Source organism: Triturus cristatus, chromosome 3_2 (genome assembly GCF_964204655.1).
Source record: "Triturus cristatus chromosome 3_2, aTriCri1.1, whole genome shotgun sequence".
In the NCBI taxonomy this organism is placed as follows: Eukaryota; Metazoa; Chordata; class Amphibia; order Caudata; family Salamandridae; genus Triturus; species Triturus cristatus.
The window spans coordinates 306,792,767-306,810,369 of record NC_140584.1 but is presented as its reverse complement, the minus strand read 5'-3'; the positions used below and the strand labels follow the sequence as shown (position 1 = coordinate 306,810,369).

General features: G+C 41.3%; 1 protein-coding gene across 2 annotated transcripts in view; it reads left to right on the top strand.

Moving 5' to 3' along the window:
* The window catches only part of ARID1A (AT-rich interaction domain 1A), a 548,770-nt gene that overhangs the window by 52,699 nt on the left and 478,468 nt on the right, over nt 1-17,603 (top strand). For both annotated transcript variants that reach the window (XM_085647728.1, XM_085647729.1), the window contains exons 2-3: nt 12,318-12,527; nt 16,933-17,448. In XM_085647728.1, the coding sequence (XP_085503854.1) occupies nt 12,318-12,527; nt 16,933-17,448 (726 nt within the window). The remainder of the gene's footprint in view (nt 1-12,317; nt 12,528-16,932; nt 17,449-17,603) is intronic.

The window sequence follows — 17,603 nt, the reverse complement described above, 5'->3', positions numbered from 1 at the left end:
GAGAATGTTCATGATAATCTTCCGAAAATCTGTTATGTGTGTACCTGTTGTTGGAGAGAGTTGAGCGATTGTTTGCGAAGGCATGTGACTTTTCACCCAGGATACTAAAGTACCCATTTGTATTGGGCTTCTGGCAAGATAGGTACCATTTGAAAACTCATAATCAAAGGGAATGGATCACTTGTAACTGAAAAAAGGGTTCTGGATCGTTCTATCCGTCAGTACCTTCGGTTGGTATTTTGAGAACCCTCAATCACGTATTATTGGTGGTATGGCGGTTTATCTTGATTCTCCGCCTTGTGTATACGTGTCAGCATTATCATTGGGTCTCGTTTTTATGTAATGCTTCCTCCACCTGGAGGGAACCACTGATTTTTCAGTAGTGATCAGAAATAGTCGTGCAAACTGTCAGATTACTAATTGCTTTTTAGTGACTCTACTGTTAGTGGGGCTTTTGTCGTGGTTTCCGGTCAGTTAATTCCTTTTATGAGAAACAGTAATTGCATGTTAAGTTCATGCTTGCTTGCTGTTTCGTGGAACTTTAATGGAATCTGTTGTATGTATTTTTTCTAGTCATCCACTTTGAAATATGACACGTGGGGGCATTGTTTAAAGTCTATTTAGCCATTTCACACGTTTGAAGGCACAATATGTGTTTTTCTTAGACAAAATTAGCAAATTGATATAGTTATGCTTTCAAAGTCATCTGATTTGAATTGTGATACTTGTGAAAGCTTTGTTTAAGGGGCTTTTAACACTTTTAAAGACAGTGCAAACTTTTCTTAGGCTAACTCAGCAAGTTGGTGTAGTTGGCAGTTGAAAGTACAAGGCTCATGGAAGTGTACCACAACATTCTTCAGAATTATAGTGCTGCAAGTACTTCCCGAGTTTTCTGTTGATCGTGTTGTGACTGCTGCATTCTACTGTTTGGTGGGAACGTTGTATGTAGAGAAACTAAACTTTGTTGCTGACTGTTGTACAATTATTGCTCTGGTTTTGACTATGCCACTGGTTTTCTATTAGAGAGGCTATAAAGGCACCGGTTATCGTGAATTTTACTGACTGCTGCAAATTTACTATTGCATACTGGGGGGAGAACGGACGAATATGTGCAAATTGCACAGATACGTTTACACTTCTGTGGAAAACGAAGGTGAAATCTGCAAGGCAAATTCACGTATTCTTTAAAACTAAGCATGAAAGATCATATTACTGTTTTTTAAATCCTAAACCTGATAAGGCAAAGCACATTAAAAGGCGCTTTATTTACTGTTAACATTCACTGGATATTTAGAAACTAGCTTACTCAAATTTTCAGGGTCTCTGTCACTCACCTTGGAAGTGATTGATTATATGGTAGAACACCCTTTACATTAATAGTTAGGTTCCTTGTAGGAACAATCATCCCTTAATTCAATTTCGACAGTACTACCTCAACTGTGTCCTAACCGCAGAATCGGTCGTCCTACATTGTTCCTCATCTGTTAAATTCATTGCCAGATCCACAGTTGTTAAATGATTGATCAAAAACCTCTCGTTGTTCCCTCTTTGCAACAATGTGGCCTCTTTGCGTTCCAGAAAGTATTGTGTAGATTGTGAATTTGTAAATGCATGTATTGGAATGTCGCAGACTAACTTGAGTTTAGCAGAAGACCAAAGCGAAGCTTTGTATTTCATTACTAGAAGTTCTTGATGTCCTGTAATCTCCTTTCCTCCTCTCTTGAGCGGCACAACTGAGATTATCCATATAACTGTCTCTCGCCGTATCAGGCTTCAAGCTAGTACAGCTCGTACCCCAAGTGTACTGCGGCCATTTGTATGGAAACAGCGCTTAGGCTTTCAAGCAGTGTGTCACAATTGGACCACACCATCTTTATCTGCAAGAAGTGGATGCCAGTCAGTTGAACCCCAAGGATCCTGAGCCTCATGGCCCGTGCAGCGTTGTCCAATAGCTCAACATTATAGTCCAAGTGAATCAGAGAGAATTTCGAATATTGTTTGAAAACATCATGCTTTTGCAACTCGTCTTCATGATTCTTGACATGCGCTTCCAGTCTAGCTGACACCCTCCTTGTACAACCTTTATTTTTAGTTCTTTATGATTTGCATGGTAGTCTCTGGTTATTCAGGTTGAAGTCGAGCTGTTTTCTGGATCAGGCTAGCCGAATGAAGGAGTACGTTGTCTCCTTGCTTCGTTGGTGCTGGGGAGAGGGCAGCTAGCGCATTAAGAAAAACGTAATTGTCGTAATGGTGCATGGGCACACCTCAGTGGCTATTTTGAATATGGTTTTCTTTAAGAAAACACCCTTCAATTGCTTTTTTTCTCAAAATGCATTTTAAGAAGCGTGTTGGAGTATGTCAATGTTGTGAAGCACCTGTGACCATTTTAGAATGAACTGTAAGTTTAATTTACCGTTCGTAGATATTTCAATATATGCACGTGAGCAGCCCGGTAGCAGTGTGGAGCTGCCTGGACATTGGCAAAAACTTGTTTTTCTTATTTTTTCAAGTAAATAAATAATGGATTGCGGAGGGCAGGGAAAGAGCAAGAAGCGAGTGTTACAATAGGAGTATACAGCTGCCAGCCTTGCGCTAAATATATATGTGCGAGGCATATGAGCTGCTGATTGTACACTTTTGCATAGATCACCATCTGGTGTTGGGCTCTGATGTTTGCATTTTGTTTTTGTCTTCGAGGAAGTCTTTGTAGTCACAAGGTTGATGACTCCTCCTTCGGTTGACAGTGCGCATGGTCATCGGCTCCATCCTTAGATAGTTTTTTTCTGCCATCGGGTTCGGACGTGACTTGCTGCGCTCCGGTCTGTGTCGTTATCAAACCCCCTTCGACGCGCAATCACTGCTAAACGATGGTATTGTCTCGATCGCGTACCCATCGACGCGCACCCTCGACGACTACTTTGAAAAACTTCCAAAACTTGCGATCTTCGATGAGGGCCGCTGGGCCTACCTGCGCCGGTAACGATGGACGTCGATGGAACGGACTCCCTTTAAGAAATTTCCCCAGTGTGGTGCTAAATTCCCACACTCGGACCTCCACTCCGTATGTAATCTGTGCCTCTCTCCGGAACGGAACATCGAGAGGACAACTGTGAGGCTTGTCTATCCTTCAAGTCCAAGAAAACCATCCAGGATCGTCGGGCTTGACGCCACGAGATGTCCAGAGGCACCGGTTCCATTCCAGACATCTTCCATCCAGGCCCCGACATCCTTCCGGAACCAGAACAGGAAGAGGTCTCGGTCTCCGAAGCAAACGACTCCGACGCCGAAGATGATGTCACCCCAGCTCAAAAGGACGTGAGTACCGAGACCCCTGCCTCTTCCAATTACTGGTGCAGATAGACTGCTTGAGCATGCATTGCTGCTTAGGAGTTGGCTATACTAGAGGTGGCTGCTAGATTAGCGGTTATATTTTGTTCATTTACTAGTGACTGTCATGATATTTATCCTCACGTCGTCAAACTCTTGTACAGCTTGCCCTGTTGGTGTCCATGGTTATTTATTTGATCAGGATGTTGCTTGATAATTTGGTTGTTACAGCCTCAATGGGCAATCATTCAGGATACAGCTCCATTCAAAACTTAATAGTTGCCTGCACTCGCTTATCACACTAGGATTTGTGCCTGGCTGAATTTTTTTTGCCTTCTCTCCTATATTTAAGTAAATCTCTTCATATGAGCAGTATCTTTATTTATGAAGGCAATATTTATCATTACAGGTCACAACCCAGACTACTTAAATGGGTAAATGTCCCAGCTGTTGGGGGTGTGTGTGTCCAGAGAGTAGCAGTTCAATTCTGCCTCTAGAGATTATTCCTTTCATTATTCAGAAACTATCCACATTTGTACAAAGTAGTGAGCATGGGGTTCGACTGCTACCAGTCAGATTTACTTGAAATTATTTTGACCTTTTGACACTGGCAAATAACCTAGACATAATGGTATCCATGCTTTTTTTCTGTTCAACCAATTCTGAAATATGGCAACGTTTGTCAATTTACAGTACATTGTAAACCTGTTTACCCTCCAACAAAACAAATTGAGGATACCTATATAAAATATAACCAAATGCATCCATGTACAAGCAGTTAGAACTAGGTTAAAACATTTTTCCGCTTACATAAAGATAGCATTTTGAATATCTACAAGGATAAAAAGTGTACTGTATCATCACCAATTCAAATCCAATATACAAAATTCTGAGCTCAGAAATAAGCTAATTTTACTGTTGAATAAAATCATACTGTTTCAAAATGTGTACTTTGCTCTCGTTCTCCAGCCCTGAAAAACTTGTTGTGGCAACCTTTGAAAACTAGAGGCTCTTTTCATTTCCACTTTTCATGGCAGGGAGCGTTGCAATAGACACAAACTCATGCACCCGATCTCCAACTCCCTGGCGTGTTCAGTAAATGGTTCCAGCTAGGCAGTTTGTTCTGAAGGAGTCATCACTTCAGTGACATAAATTAAATGAAAAAGTTGAAGATATCCTCCCAAATTCAAAAAGGCTGGTTGCAGGACCATAACTTATGAAGCCAAGTGCCCCGAGAGGCATTTCATTAGCTACTTTATTTTTATTTTCTTATATGGGTAATCTGGTGTGGATTATTAACTATATACTGAAATATTGCATTCTTGTTAGATTACTTCTAATAGTTTGAGAAAGACTACAAAGTTTGCAACATTCCAAATGTGATATAGTGATCCCTCATTCATTCTTGCATTTCTTTTTAAATACGAGCCTCAGGCTCCAAATTATGATATAAATTAGTGTCCACATTGGCTAAACCTAATTTGATTGAATCAGTAGCATGGAAATATTTTACAAAATCTCACCTAGCAAAAATCTTTGAGCCAGATAAGGCCTAAAAAGTGATCTTAATCTGATAAAAAAGATAGCGACAGCTAGAATTTTTAAGATTGATCTGCTATAGGAAATTGATGCTGTTCCTTAAAATATTCTAAGTGTAAGAAATTCCACCCTTTGTTCAGGGAAATGAATGCAGAAAGTAATAATTTAATAAGCTAAGAAGTCCACGGCCGTTATGAAATGATTTAGCATTAACTTTTAGGGAGATTCAAAAGGCGAAAAAAAAGCCATGTTCAGTTACATTTTCTTGACATTTGAAACTTTTGGGAGATCAAGGGATACAAATAAAGCAAGAAAGTTTTGCTATTTAAATCCATTTCGACAATTAGTTAATTGATGTATTGTCAAAGTGGTTAGAACTTTATGAAAATATGAAGCATGTAAAATGTAACAGAAAATAAACTAAATAATAAAACAATCGGGAAATCCCATGTCTTTCTCTGCAGCTGGACTTTTAGGTCTCTGAAGTCTTACCCCGGGCAGTCAATTTGCACAGGAAAAAAAACTGATTAACCTGCACTCTATTTTACGAAAGAAGCAGTTTGACCAATCACTAATAAGGACTTTTGGGTCTATTGGTTTAGCATATTATTCATTTTTTGAAGCAAAGGAGTATAATCTACATTTTCTTTAAAAGTGAAAGCACAAATTTCTGTCAATCTTGTCAAAAAATGGTTTACTTTTTAAAAAAATAAAGATCTCCTGAATTGTTAAGAGTTGTAAAATTAATTTCGGAAAGTTTGTCACTATTGTAACTGGTTAGGTTTTTTTTGTTGAGTGTTGTACATGTCTCCAGTTGGTGAAAACTGTTGAAAAAATGTAAACTTAGTAACCTATGTATTCTTGAACTATCCAATTCTGAATCAAGTAAGGTGTTTCATTTCTAATATGCATGCAATTTGCCCTGTCGATGTGTATATTGATATAAAAGCATGTGTAGTAAAATGTCCACTGCTATAATTTTATGCTATTGATATCAGTCTTTCCAAGTTTTAAGTCTGAGCCACTATTGTTTCCTTCAATTTCTGCATTTTGTCTTAGAAGGCACAGGTTATTGTGGCATTCTGTCTTTGCCCACCAGGATAAAGAAAATATAGAGCATCCAAGGCATTACATTTTTTAAAAGAAGATAACTGTGTCAAGTCTGTAGACTGTCGCACAGAAATATAAATTAGATATAATCACCTGTGATTGTGAAGATTTGGAACATAGAACTTGCCTATATATGTATTCACAAATGTCTCTAAAATAATATAGTGTTCCACTACTTAGAAATATCCTCACCTCCTGTTTTCCACATGCTTCCTGTAAAAAGTGCTCCACATGTTTGGTTTCACATCGCTCAATGGAAAGTGAATGACCAGAATTGCAGCAATATCGTCTTTATTCTAGCAAACATTTGATTCCAGTTCCACAAAATAACATGTATGCAGCCCCTTTCTCCTAGGAGTGCTGCCCCCACACAAGTTATAATGATATATTCATCACATCTACATCTGAAAACCTACAACCCAGTCATTATTATTAGCTAATGCTATACCATTTCTAGTTTCCCCACACACTTCACAGTGACAAACCAGGATAGGAGATCATCACAAGGGGTACAGTACTGTCAAGCGATAATTTTTTCCTACTTACTCTTCCATCTTAAAGTGTTGCCTTTCTAGGCTATATTGTCTCTTTATGTGACTCATAAGCATAGAACGCCCAACAGGCAAGAAACGTAAGAGACCTGTGTCTCTTTGATATTGATTTATATTTCCAGAAACAGCCTGTTGTGGTCCTAACTATTGCCAGGGGACACTTAAATTGCTGGTGCCGATGATAGAACCTTAGTGTTCAATATGGATTCAGTCGCATCCCAATATAGTATTGGATTCTTTGACTTGTATTGTGTTTCTCATTGTCGCCTTAAGAGGAATTCAACACTTCTGATACTACACAATAACCATATTTTCTCCATTGGATTTCATTTCAGATTCTCAGCGTTTGACATTTTCAAAACACGCCTGCACTTCTGCCTTTTTTCTAGATAATTTAGAGGTCCTAAGGGCCTTATTTTTAACATTCAATAATACTGTTACTTTGCAACAGTTTAGTTTTGCCAGTTTTTAAACTGTAATGTCGGACGCTTTCTGAGATAGTTTGATTAAATTAAGACACAAAATCAACCCCTACTTCTTAGAGCTACATTCTTAATGGTCACCGGATGATATTACAATTGTGGTAGTTTCTCAACCTACCTCCTTAAATTTGGTATGGGCTACAACACACACATTCATCTGATCCTACCCTGAGGAGAACTTAATGCCCAACGATAGGCAGGCCCAAGATGCAGTGCTTTCAGACAATGCATCCATTTTAGGCATTTATTTCAGGTTGATTACATATCACTCTGCTAAATCGCTTAATGTATAAACTCATCTAGTAGTACCTTAATTCATGGGATAGACTTCATTCAGAGCTCGATTTCTAAATGTGTGGAGGCCAAATACTAAACAGCAGCAGATTAACCTTTTGTTTTATAGGAAACCTTCAGACAAGTTTGGTGGCAAGAGATGTCTTGGGCATAAGAAAAAGCTCTACTTCTCGAGGCTCTTCCTTCTAGGACTTCTAGTCCAAGGGTTCGGAAGCTCACGGTTGGCACATGCCTTACAATGCTGAACTGCCATTTCACCAAATAAACACATCCTCAGTTACAGCTTGTTACGACTTTTACAATCGGAACATGTGTGTGTGATTACCCCGATTTATTTGTTTGTTTTTTCCAAGAGCTAAGATGATTCTTTGTCAGGGATCAGCATCAACAAGGAGTCAGATAAGACTATATCGAGGGTGATAAATGCAGTTTGTATGAATGTGCCTGTTATGTTGCGCAGCTGTTTACCAGGTTGATAAAGGTTCTGATGCTTTTGATGGAAAGACCTAGATCTGCACACCACTAATATAAAGTCATACACAATTGTAAATTGTAGGTTGTTGGCATTAAACCTAGATGTACTTCCTTAGACTCAGCAAGGCCTATTCTCTAAAGCCTTCAAAGTTTACTAAGCGGGGCACCTGTTTAAGCTGAAACTTAGTATAGCAGCAAGAAGAAAAGATTTTCTACAAAGTCAAAATCATTTTCCTCATTTAGGTAACTTCTCCACTGAATCGTTGGCAAAGTCTTCGAGGGATGCTATCTTCCTCTCCTGTAGTTACATCGTTCAATGTAGGAGCGCGTCCGTATTTCTTATGGGGATGCAACCTGTATGAGGTGCCTGAGCCCCCCAACACAGTTTAAGGGCCACTGCCATTATTTGCCTCCTGCCCCCCTAAAATATGCCAAAGTTCAGAAAATCTTACTCCATCAGATAACAAACATTTTCGGGTGTCAAATATTTGATGCCTGAAGTTCAGAATAACCAGAATTTTACTGCCGATATGTTTTAGTGGCTATAAAAATACGGGTGCTTCAGGCTGATTATATACCTTTACATCATGATTCGATTTACATTAGTAGAGTTGTTCTACGTGATTCTCTAGTACAGATTTGTACTGGATGCAAGTAGTGGATTAGATATGACTGTTTTACCATTGTGAAACAGATTTGTGCATTTTTATCTACATGTATCATCTAAAGTATACAAGGTTCACCAGTGCGATTCAGCATTGCTGAAACAGTTTGAGTGCCCCAGTAACACCATTCCTATGGCGCTTTGAATGCTGACAACCTCGTGCTGGCCTTCAGTTAGTCCATTATTATTACATAGATCACTGATTGATTGAGACCTTCTTTCCTTGTTGTGCTCTTACAGTTCCAGTCCAGCAGGATATCGCCATCATCCAGTTGATGTCCACTAGGATTTCATGCCAGACATTCCTGTCCTGCTTTTTTTTTTTTTTGTTCTTCTATTTTAAGAGTTCCCTCCTTCTAGAAAAAGTTTCAGCTCTAAAAGATCTCTTAGAGAGTCAGTGCTTCTTTATATTTTAAATCACACAAACGTTATAGCTTGGTGGTTCTGAAGAATCCAGGACATAGAGTGACTTTAATTTTTATACTTCCCCTGCCTAGACTCAAATTGGAGGTTCTGCAAGTATGAGTGAATACCATTTCTACAACTTCCTTTTACAGTCAGAGTACCCTTGCAGGAGGAGTGATACCTTCACTACAGCAACTTTGCTTTAACACTTATGGTACTGTGTGTGCCAGGGTCACACTATTAGCTCCGCTGTTATTGTCACAGCCTCCTTTGAGCGTGTATTAAGAGGTTTGTGTAATTTGAAATTGCACTTTTGTGAATAATGCTGATAATTCCTTGTTGATTATGGATAGGGAAACATACTTTAAAAAACTTAAGCATACTGTCTCAAAAGGCAATTCCATTTGTGATGTTAACATAATAAATGGTAAGACTTAATATTGCTACATTTTCCTTTCAGAATAAGTGGGATTTAAAAAGAAATGCGTGCACTAGTCTTTGCTGGACCTGCAGGTGTTTTTTTTATAGTGTGGAAATTTAGTTTATTTGTAAAGGTCTGCTTTAGTGGTTGTTTAACAGCCCTGCTTTTTATGACCGTTTCATCAGATAACAACCCTTTACGTTGTCCTTTTTTGTCTTATTTTTTATTTACATTTTTGTGATTTTAAAACCCTAAAACAAGCCAAGATTACGGTAACTCCCGTCCATAGTTTCTATGTATTTCGACAGAATCAGCGCATGAAACACTTCACAAGAAAAAGGTAAACATTCCATTGAAGGGGGTAGGAGAAAGTTAAAACTAAAACGACGTTATTCGACTGTTTTGAATTACACCTTCTCTGTGAAAATCTACTTTTATTGAGACCTAACCAGAAGATCACTAAAGAAAGGCGAGAAAATTATAGTCTTGATGAGTCCGGTCACTATTGAGAAATTACCCTGGCTTGTTTCCCAGTCTGTCTCCTTAAAAACTTTTCTGGCCCTTCCACGTTGACAGACATTTTAATAGATGACTTCAAGTGGTGATTTGTCAATATTAAGCAGGCCACAGGGAAGGTGTTTTTTTCCCAGTGACATAACAGTCTTACTTTTTTCAGAGACAAAACAGTCTTATTTTTACCAAACCAAGCCCTAAACAACAGTTCAGTGCTGAAGTAAAATTCAGGCGATGAGGGAAACAAATGGATATGTAATCTACATTGTGGATATTTGTTAAACATCCGGTTTAGCTCACCGAGAAAGACTGCGTGGTTTTCTTTCTGTACGTATTCACGTCGTTAGTTGTCTTGTAGTTTTTATTCCCAATCTCGTAAAAAGACAGGCTTACACACATCTCTCATGGTGTAGTAAGTACTGCCAAGTACTTCTAGTTCTCAAGTAGGAATTCGCACTCAACCAGGAAGGGATGCGATGCATGCATTCTCGTTCATTCAAGAATTGGATGTTTATGCTCTTACTTTATTTTGTACAGGCAAGGATGGGTCTTCTGTGATTTGCATCCTAGGTTAGGGGTGAGTTTATAATTAAATGCCTTTATGCAGACTTGATTTTTTTCGAGGTTTGGGTTATTTCAACCTAAAATCTAATTTACTGGTGCAAGCACGTGTATCTTGTTCTTTGTTTAATGATGACTTGATGTATTGCGTTAGAGTAAGAGTTTACAATGTATCTCTGTTACAAAGTACCTTCACACCACCAAAGGCTTCATTGCACTAATTTAATGCAGAAAACTGCACCAGATGAGAACAGGATTGGACTGAGAAGATGGTTTGTAACGTTTCCTCTGAGAATATCCTATCCGGCACTGTCAATAAAGAGATCTTGGTATGGCGCTCCATAGATGGGAGAACTTGATGCTGACACTTAGGCCTCCTGTATGTAGGTTTTAACTGTAGCAAACGGAGAATTGAGCCGTTTGTGGCCGCTAAAGACGCTTTTCCATGTACTAACCCTATTTTGTGAGTCTGTAACCTATTACTGACTTGCAAAATAGGGTTTGAGAGTCAGTATTAGGAAGTTTCAGGGGCATGTCAAGTGCATACTCTCCTAATAACGAGTCACAAGGGGATGTAAGAATATTTTTCAACTGGAATGGGGTCGCAAAACATTCGCAGTTTGCCACCTTCTTCAAGTAGGGTGATAAGCCAGTCGGAAATGAAAAGAGGTCCCCAAGGGACCCCTTCCCCTTTGTACACGGCAGCGAAAATGTTTAAGAGCAGGCAATGGTCTCAGCGACCGCTGCCTACTTGTAAAAATGTTTTGAGGGGGAACGCAGCCGGTTTTCCTTTGAGGAAAATGTGCTGCATTAAAAAAAAAAAAGAGTTGCTTTATTGAAACAGACATTGTGGTCTGCGGTCCCCAGCAAGCCACCATCCCTGTGTTTTTTGCGATTCCTAGTGGGTCGCAAATTGTGACTTCATGAATATTGATGAGGTAGGTCAATTGCGACCCCATTAAGACTCTAGACACATTTGTACATCGCAGTTTGCGAGTTCCTAATTGTGCGTCGCAAAAAAATCACAGTTCGGGACTCTCAAAATGAACAGGTCATACATGTGGCCCTGAACCTTTAAGGGCTTTGGCATTTATTTCTCAGACATATTTGCTGGTTAATGGTTTTTGAGATTTGAGTAGGGATTTAGTTTGTTATATTTGCTGTGTTAGATGAGAGTTTAGATTTGCAATTTTGGGTGCTGCCAGGTTATCTTTTAAGGGCTGGTTTGTTATAGTGGATGGATGTTTAAAGAGTGATGGAAGAGTTTAGAATTTTATTTCGGCTTACTGTTTCTTACTTTTTGCGAGAGTAGGATTCTTCATCAGATTTACTTCTCACTTATTGTACAAGGTTTCATTATGCCTCCAAGAGCTTTTTTCGTGTACAAATGTGTTCCCCACTTATCAAGGCTGACACTTCAACATATTTTGACCTGCCTAAGTAACTGATTGAATGTTACTTGTGTACTGGTTAATAATTAATAAAGTGTATAGTTGGTCATTGGACACAATTATCAACCTGCCCCATTTTTGGGGTGGCAGGAATTAAGTCCTACCAGCCATATCAATGAAGAACTGAACATGAGACCATTGCCAAGCCAGAACATGTCTTTTTGCCTTGCCACTGACTCTTTTGGACTCCTGATTTTTGAGAAACATTAGTGTGCCTTGTAAATACAACAGGGATTCAGTCAAAGTGTCTTTATGCAGAAAGGATTTAATCTCCCAACATCTGCCTTGTCACTGTATGTCTATAGACCTAATCCTCTTAGACACAGGCAATTTGTAGTCATTCTTACTAGAGTTCATATTCTTAAGGGCTTGGGTTCAGATGTTTGTCTCATGCACTATTTTTGCTACATTGGATTGTGTATTGTTTAATAGTTCTGACAGAATTTTGTAAATCGTTAATTATGTGTAATTCTATTTACAACAAAATCTTCTGTAGTTCATTTTGTTTTTTGCTTTCGTTTGCAGTCATCAAGCCCAATGGATCAGATGGGAAAGATGAGACCTCAGCCATACGGAGCGAGTAATCCATATTCTCAACAGCAGGGACCTTCACCGGTGCCACAGCAGGGGCATGGCTACCCAGGACAGCCCTATGGACCACAGACTCCACAACGATACCCCATGATGCAGGGCAGGACACAGGGTACTATGGGAAACATCCCATATGCTCAACAGGTGAGCAGCTAAAAACATTCCATTTTGGTAACACAATGTTAGCTCACCAGACAGTATCCAAGAGCAGACAGCCCTGCTACTTATGACGACAGGGGGCAAATAATAAGCAATTCAACTTAAATTAGCCTATCATTTCTGATGAATACATCTACTTGCAGATCCCTCACATTTTGAATATCCCAGGCCCCAGTCTGTATCCAGAAACTCTTTAATAGCTCGCCACACTGGTGGGGGATGCTGGCTCTACCTCGGTTACTCTTGTTACGTCACTTGAGTCATAAAGCGCACCTGTCTGCGGTCTGCCTTCAGTTCCCTTTTCCCCCATGTCATCGCTGCGATCCGGAGCTCTCAATCTCCTCAGGTGTTGTTGCTGCCGTTCACATAAAATGTTTGTTAACAGATTTCGTTTTTGCACTCATGTCACACCCCAAATGGGCAGATGTCCATTACAGACCCTCACAAAATGTGCCTTTGGTATTTAGGATATGGCCATGACATCAAGACCTGCGACTCAAGTCGGAAGATGCACCTTAAAGCCATCAAGGTACAGGGGGTCAAAATGTTCATGCCAAGAGCAAGATTTGAGTGTTATGGATGGTGAAAATTCAGACCAGGTTCGACGTCGCCCAAGTCACTGCTGTTGTTGAAGTTGTCCAAAAATAAGCATAAGAGGAGGAAGCAATATGAATCCGGACAACACCACTCTTCGAAAAGTAATTTGCTAAGACCCCCGGTCTGATCTCAACCATTAACGTTGGGTCAGGAATTGATGAAAGAAGTCATGGAAGACCCGGCTTCTGCGGGTCCATCTGACGTTGTGCCGATCCTGGAGATGCTACTGCCTGGGTCACTGACCCCAGTCTCATCACTCTTACCCAGAGTTCCCCACTCCGAGGGTTGATCAATCAATGTTTTTAAATGCCGGTTTGACATTTTCCACAGATCTGTTATCCACTCTCAAGTGCTGATTGGCCCAATTGGTCCCAAGGTTCTTAAGCTTGGAGGTTTGCTCCACCACTCATAAGGAGAGGCTCAACAGCATATGGAAGAGGGCCTATTCTTCTTTGGTGACTCTGATCCTCAGGAGGACCATCAAGGCCACCTGCGAGTCCTACAGCAGAAGCTTCGAAACCTGCATGATAAGGATGTAGTGGAGTTGGTTCCAGTGCAGGAACCCAGTCATGGGTGCTCTTCCCGTTTCTTCCTGGTCCCCAAAAATGACTGAAGTCTTCGTCTGATCCTAGACATCCAGATTCTGAACTGGATACTCAAAAGCTAAGAGTTTAGTATGCTATCCCTGACTCAAGTTTTGCTTCTGCATAAAGCCAAAGACTGATGCTGTTTTTCGACGTGCAGGATGCCTATTTCCACATACCTATCCTGTGGTCACACAGGAAGTATCTTTGCTTTACGGTCAGATCCAAACGTTACCAGTACTTCCATTTGGCCTCACTTTCTTCCTTCACTTGAGTCTTTACGTAGGTGATGGCACTGGTTGCCGCCCATCTCAGACTTGCCGAAATCCCAGTGTTCCCTTAGCTAGACGACTGGCCCATCAAATCTAGCACTTCAAAGATAGTGTCTTGCCACTTACAGATGACTGCCATGTTGCTGTTCGTTCTAGGCTTTTCAGTCAATAAGCTCAAGTTTCACCTGGTGCTCTCTCAGCGCATCCTGTTCATAGGGGCAGTTACTGGAACCCACTTTGACTTGAGCTTTTCCTTTTTAAAGGATTCACTACATACAGGCTATGATTCTGATGTTTAAAAACGGAGTGATTGTTCCAGACCTTACAATCTTACGTCTGCTCGGTCTGCTAGCCTCCTGCATTCTGTTGGTCACACATGCATGCAGACACATGAGGTCTCTCCAGTTGTGCCTCCACAGGCCGTGGTTCCAATATGATTGAGATCTCCAAGGCTGTATCTAAATCTGAGACCTCTGGCCTGCAGAAGAATCTAGCTTGCCAGGCCTTCCTCCCTTCCCTTTGTGGCTAGTCTGTCCAGAGCTTGACAGACAATATGACTGTAATGCAATACATTTACAAACAATGGGAGTAGGTTTGTGTCTTCTCTATTGAGAAGCTCTGTGACTCTCGTTCTGGGCTCAGGGGTTATCAGATATGCTTAGTAGCAAATCACCTGACCGGAGTGAGTGAGTGAGTGGACAGTCTCAGTTTGTTTAATCTTGCCCAAGCACGAGTGGCGTATTCATCCGGAGGTAGTCCTGGACATTTTCCATCTCTGAGGCATTCATCTTACCACTCACGGGAATGTTCACTGCCTGATATGGTTTGGCCTCAGGCATCTGATGCAGGGAGCAGTGGTGGACGCCTTTTACTTGAAGTGGAACTTTCCGCTTCAATGCGTGTTTCCTCCCATACCTTTTGAGTCCTTGTGTTTTGAGGGAGAGAACATATTGATGGGACCCAAGTAATTTTGATATCCCTGGATGGACGACGGGTGTGGTATTCAGACCTCATACACCTCTCCCTGTACACTCTGTCTCCCTCACAGGGCAGACCTCCTCTTGAAGTCGCAGGGGCAGGTTGTACACCACAGCCTCCAGAGCTTCCACCTTAAATGCTTGGAGATGGAGTGGGGAAAAGTGGGGCAACCTGAGGTCTCTTTCTTTGCCTTCTGAAGTGGTAGATGGTATTTTCTGTGCTGTAGACACTCAGCCAACACCAAGATGGTGTACTTAGGCGGATGGTGCGACTACGTCAAATGGTGTATGGACAACTCAGTAGGCCCTCTTCTGAGCCCTCCTGTTGGCCTTTCATTTCACCCTTTCGTTAGCCCTGCAGGGGTGCGCATTGGGCACTATTATGGGTTACTTAGCTGGCCTTGTCTGATTTCTCCTGCCTGCCTGACCAGCCCTCCTTGTTGAAGTCACCCGTTGTTTTGAGGTTCTTGAAAGGGCTTACAAGTAAGTTTCCCGAGCTCCTTTTATAATTCTTCAAGGAGAACTCAATCTAGTTCTCCTATTTCTTATATATTCCCTGTTTGAACTGATACACTGTTGCCCTTTGCGACTGCTGACTTTTTTAGGATTGCTAGAAGGTCAGCTAGACATCTTAGCAAGATAGAAGCTTCTAGTTTCAAACGTCCTTCCTTTTTTCCCAGCAAGTTAGTGTTAAGAACCAGGGCTGCCTTCCTGCAGAAGATGCTTACTTACCGCTTTCAACATCGGCCAATTCATCACCCTGCCAACCGTCTTTCCTCCTCAGCACCCACCTAAGGAAGAGGAGAGACTTCACTGACTTGATCCCAAGAGAGCGGTCAGCTTTTACTTGAAGGGAACACGTGAATTCGGACTGAATGATCTGCTCTTCTTGGGCTATGTGAAGAAGGTGAAAGGCAAGGCAGTCCATAAGAAGAATTGATCAAGATGGATAATCCTGTGCATCAAAATGTGCTATGCTTCTGCACGCAAGAAACCTCCAGAAAGTATTTGTGTTTATTCCACCAAAGAAAATTCTTCTACTTCTCCGCTGGCGGGAGGAATTACTGTAACAGACCACATGAGCTTCCGTCACACTTTTGCCAAGTATAACTGTTTGGATTCTGAAGTGAGAAGGGAAGGCAATTTTGCACGCTTAGTCCAGCCATGCACCCACCTCCTGTTTGAGTACTGCTTTGGGAATCTATTGAAAAGGTGAGGAATCTGCTGGTAGAAGTGTCCATCTGAAGAAAAAGTAACTTAACTTCAGTGACACTCTTTCTGGTGGATACACTATCTACCTGCAGATTGCTTACTGACCCGACCACCTCCCTATTGCATGGCTGTTTATCCCACATCTCCTGTTGATGGGATCCCTACATGAATCAAAAATAGTGCACCTGTCTTCTTGATTTTACTTCTTTCCGTCTGCCTTGAAGGCGTGTAACAAATGAACGTAAACTGACAACACCCAAAAAGGGTGCTTTATGGCTGCAGTGATGTCACATGTTCACCGCATACAGTGCTGAAGTGGAGCCAATGGCCCCTCCCAGTGTGGAGAGCTGTCGAAAATGTTTCCGAACCCAAACGGCGCTTGGTATATTAAAAGGTGAGGAATCTGCAGGTAGATAGTCTACCAAGAAAGAGCTTTACCGGAGGTAAATAAACCTTCATTTGTCTGTTGTCTTTTGTAAAACCTGATTACGTTTTTGTTTATCTTGCCCCCTTGTGTAATTAACGTTGCTGGTCAGGGACTTGCATTTCCATTTATGATTGAGATGCAATGTAACCTGTTGTTACTTAGTTGGAGAATGTTTTGCCTGCATAAGGGTTTATTTTACATTTATTAAGGCTTTGTTCAGTTGAGAGTAACTTTTCTAACCATAATCATCTGTAATAAAGAAAGGTGATTTTTCCCTGCCCATAATTTTCTGATTTTTGTCTTTTTTTTTCTTTTGTATAGATTCCTCCATATGGACAGCAGGGCGGGTATGGGCAACAAGCCCAGTCTCCATATTACAATCAGCAAAGTCCCCATCCGCAGCAGCAGGCACCATATTCTCAACCACCGACTCAAGCTGTCCTTTCCCAATCTCCTTACCCACAACAACAACCTCAGTCTCAACAACTTCAGTCCTCCCAACCTGCTTACTCACAGCAACAGTCTCAGCCTTCTCATCAGCAATCGCCATCTCCATATGGCCAGCAACAGCCTGCCCCTCCACAAACCCCATCCCAGCATCCAACTCCGCATCCATCTCAGCATCCGCCACAACATCCTCCGCAACATCCTCAAGCTCAGTCTCCCTATGCTCAGCAACAGTCGCAGGCTTCCTACTCGCAGCAGCAGCCACAGCCTCCAGCTCCTTCGGCGCATCCACAGCAGTCTTCATATCCCCAGCAACCGCCACAACAGCAACAGCAGCAGCAGCAGCAGCAGTCATCTACATACTCCCAGCAACGATTTCCTCCCCCACAGGTAGGACCTGAGGTTGTGTCAAGCATATATTGCCTCCAGAAGTGGTTTGGTCAGATTGGTCACTGTTGTCTACATGCTTACGTAGATAATAGCTTAAGAAGTGAGGATAACATGGAATAAATAGTGAGATCTGTAACATAGAAATGAACCTTATT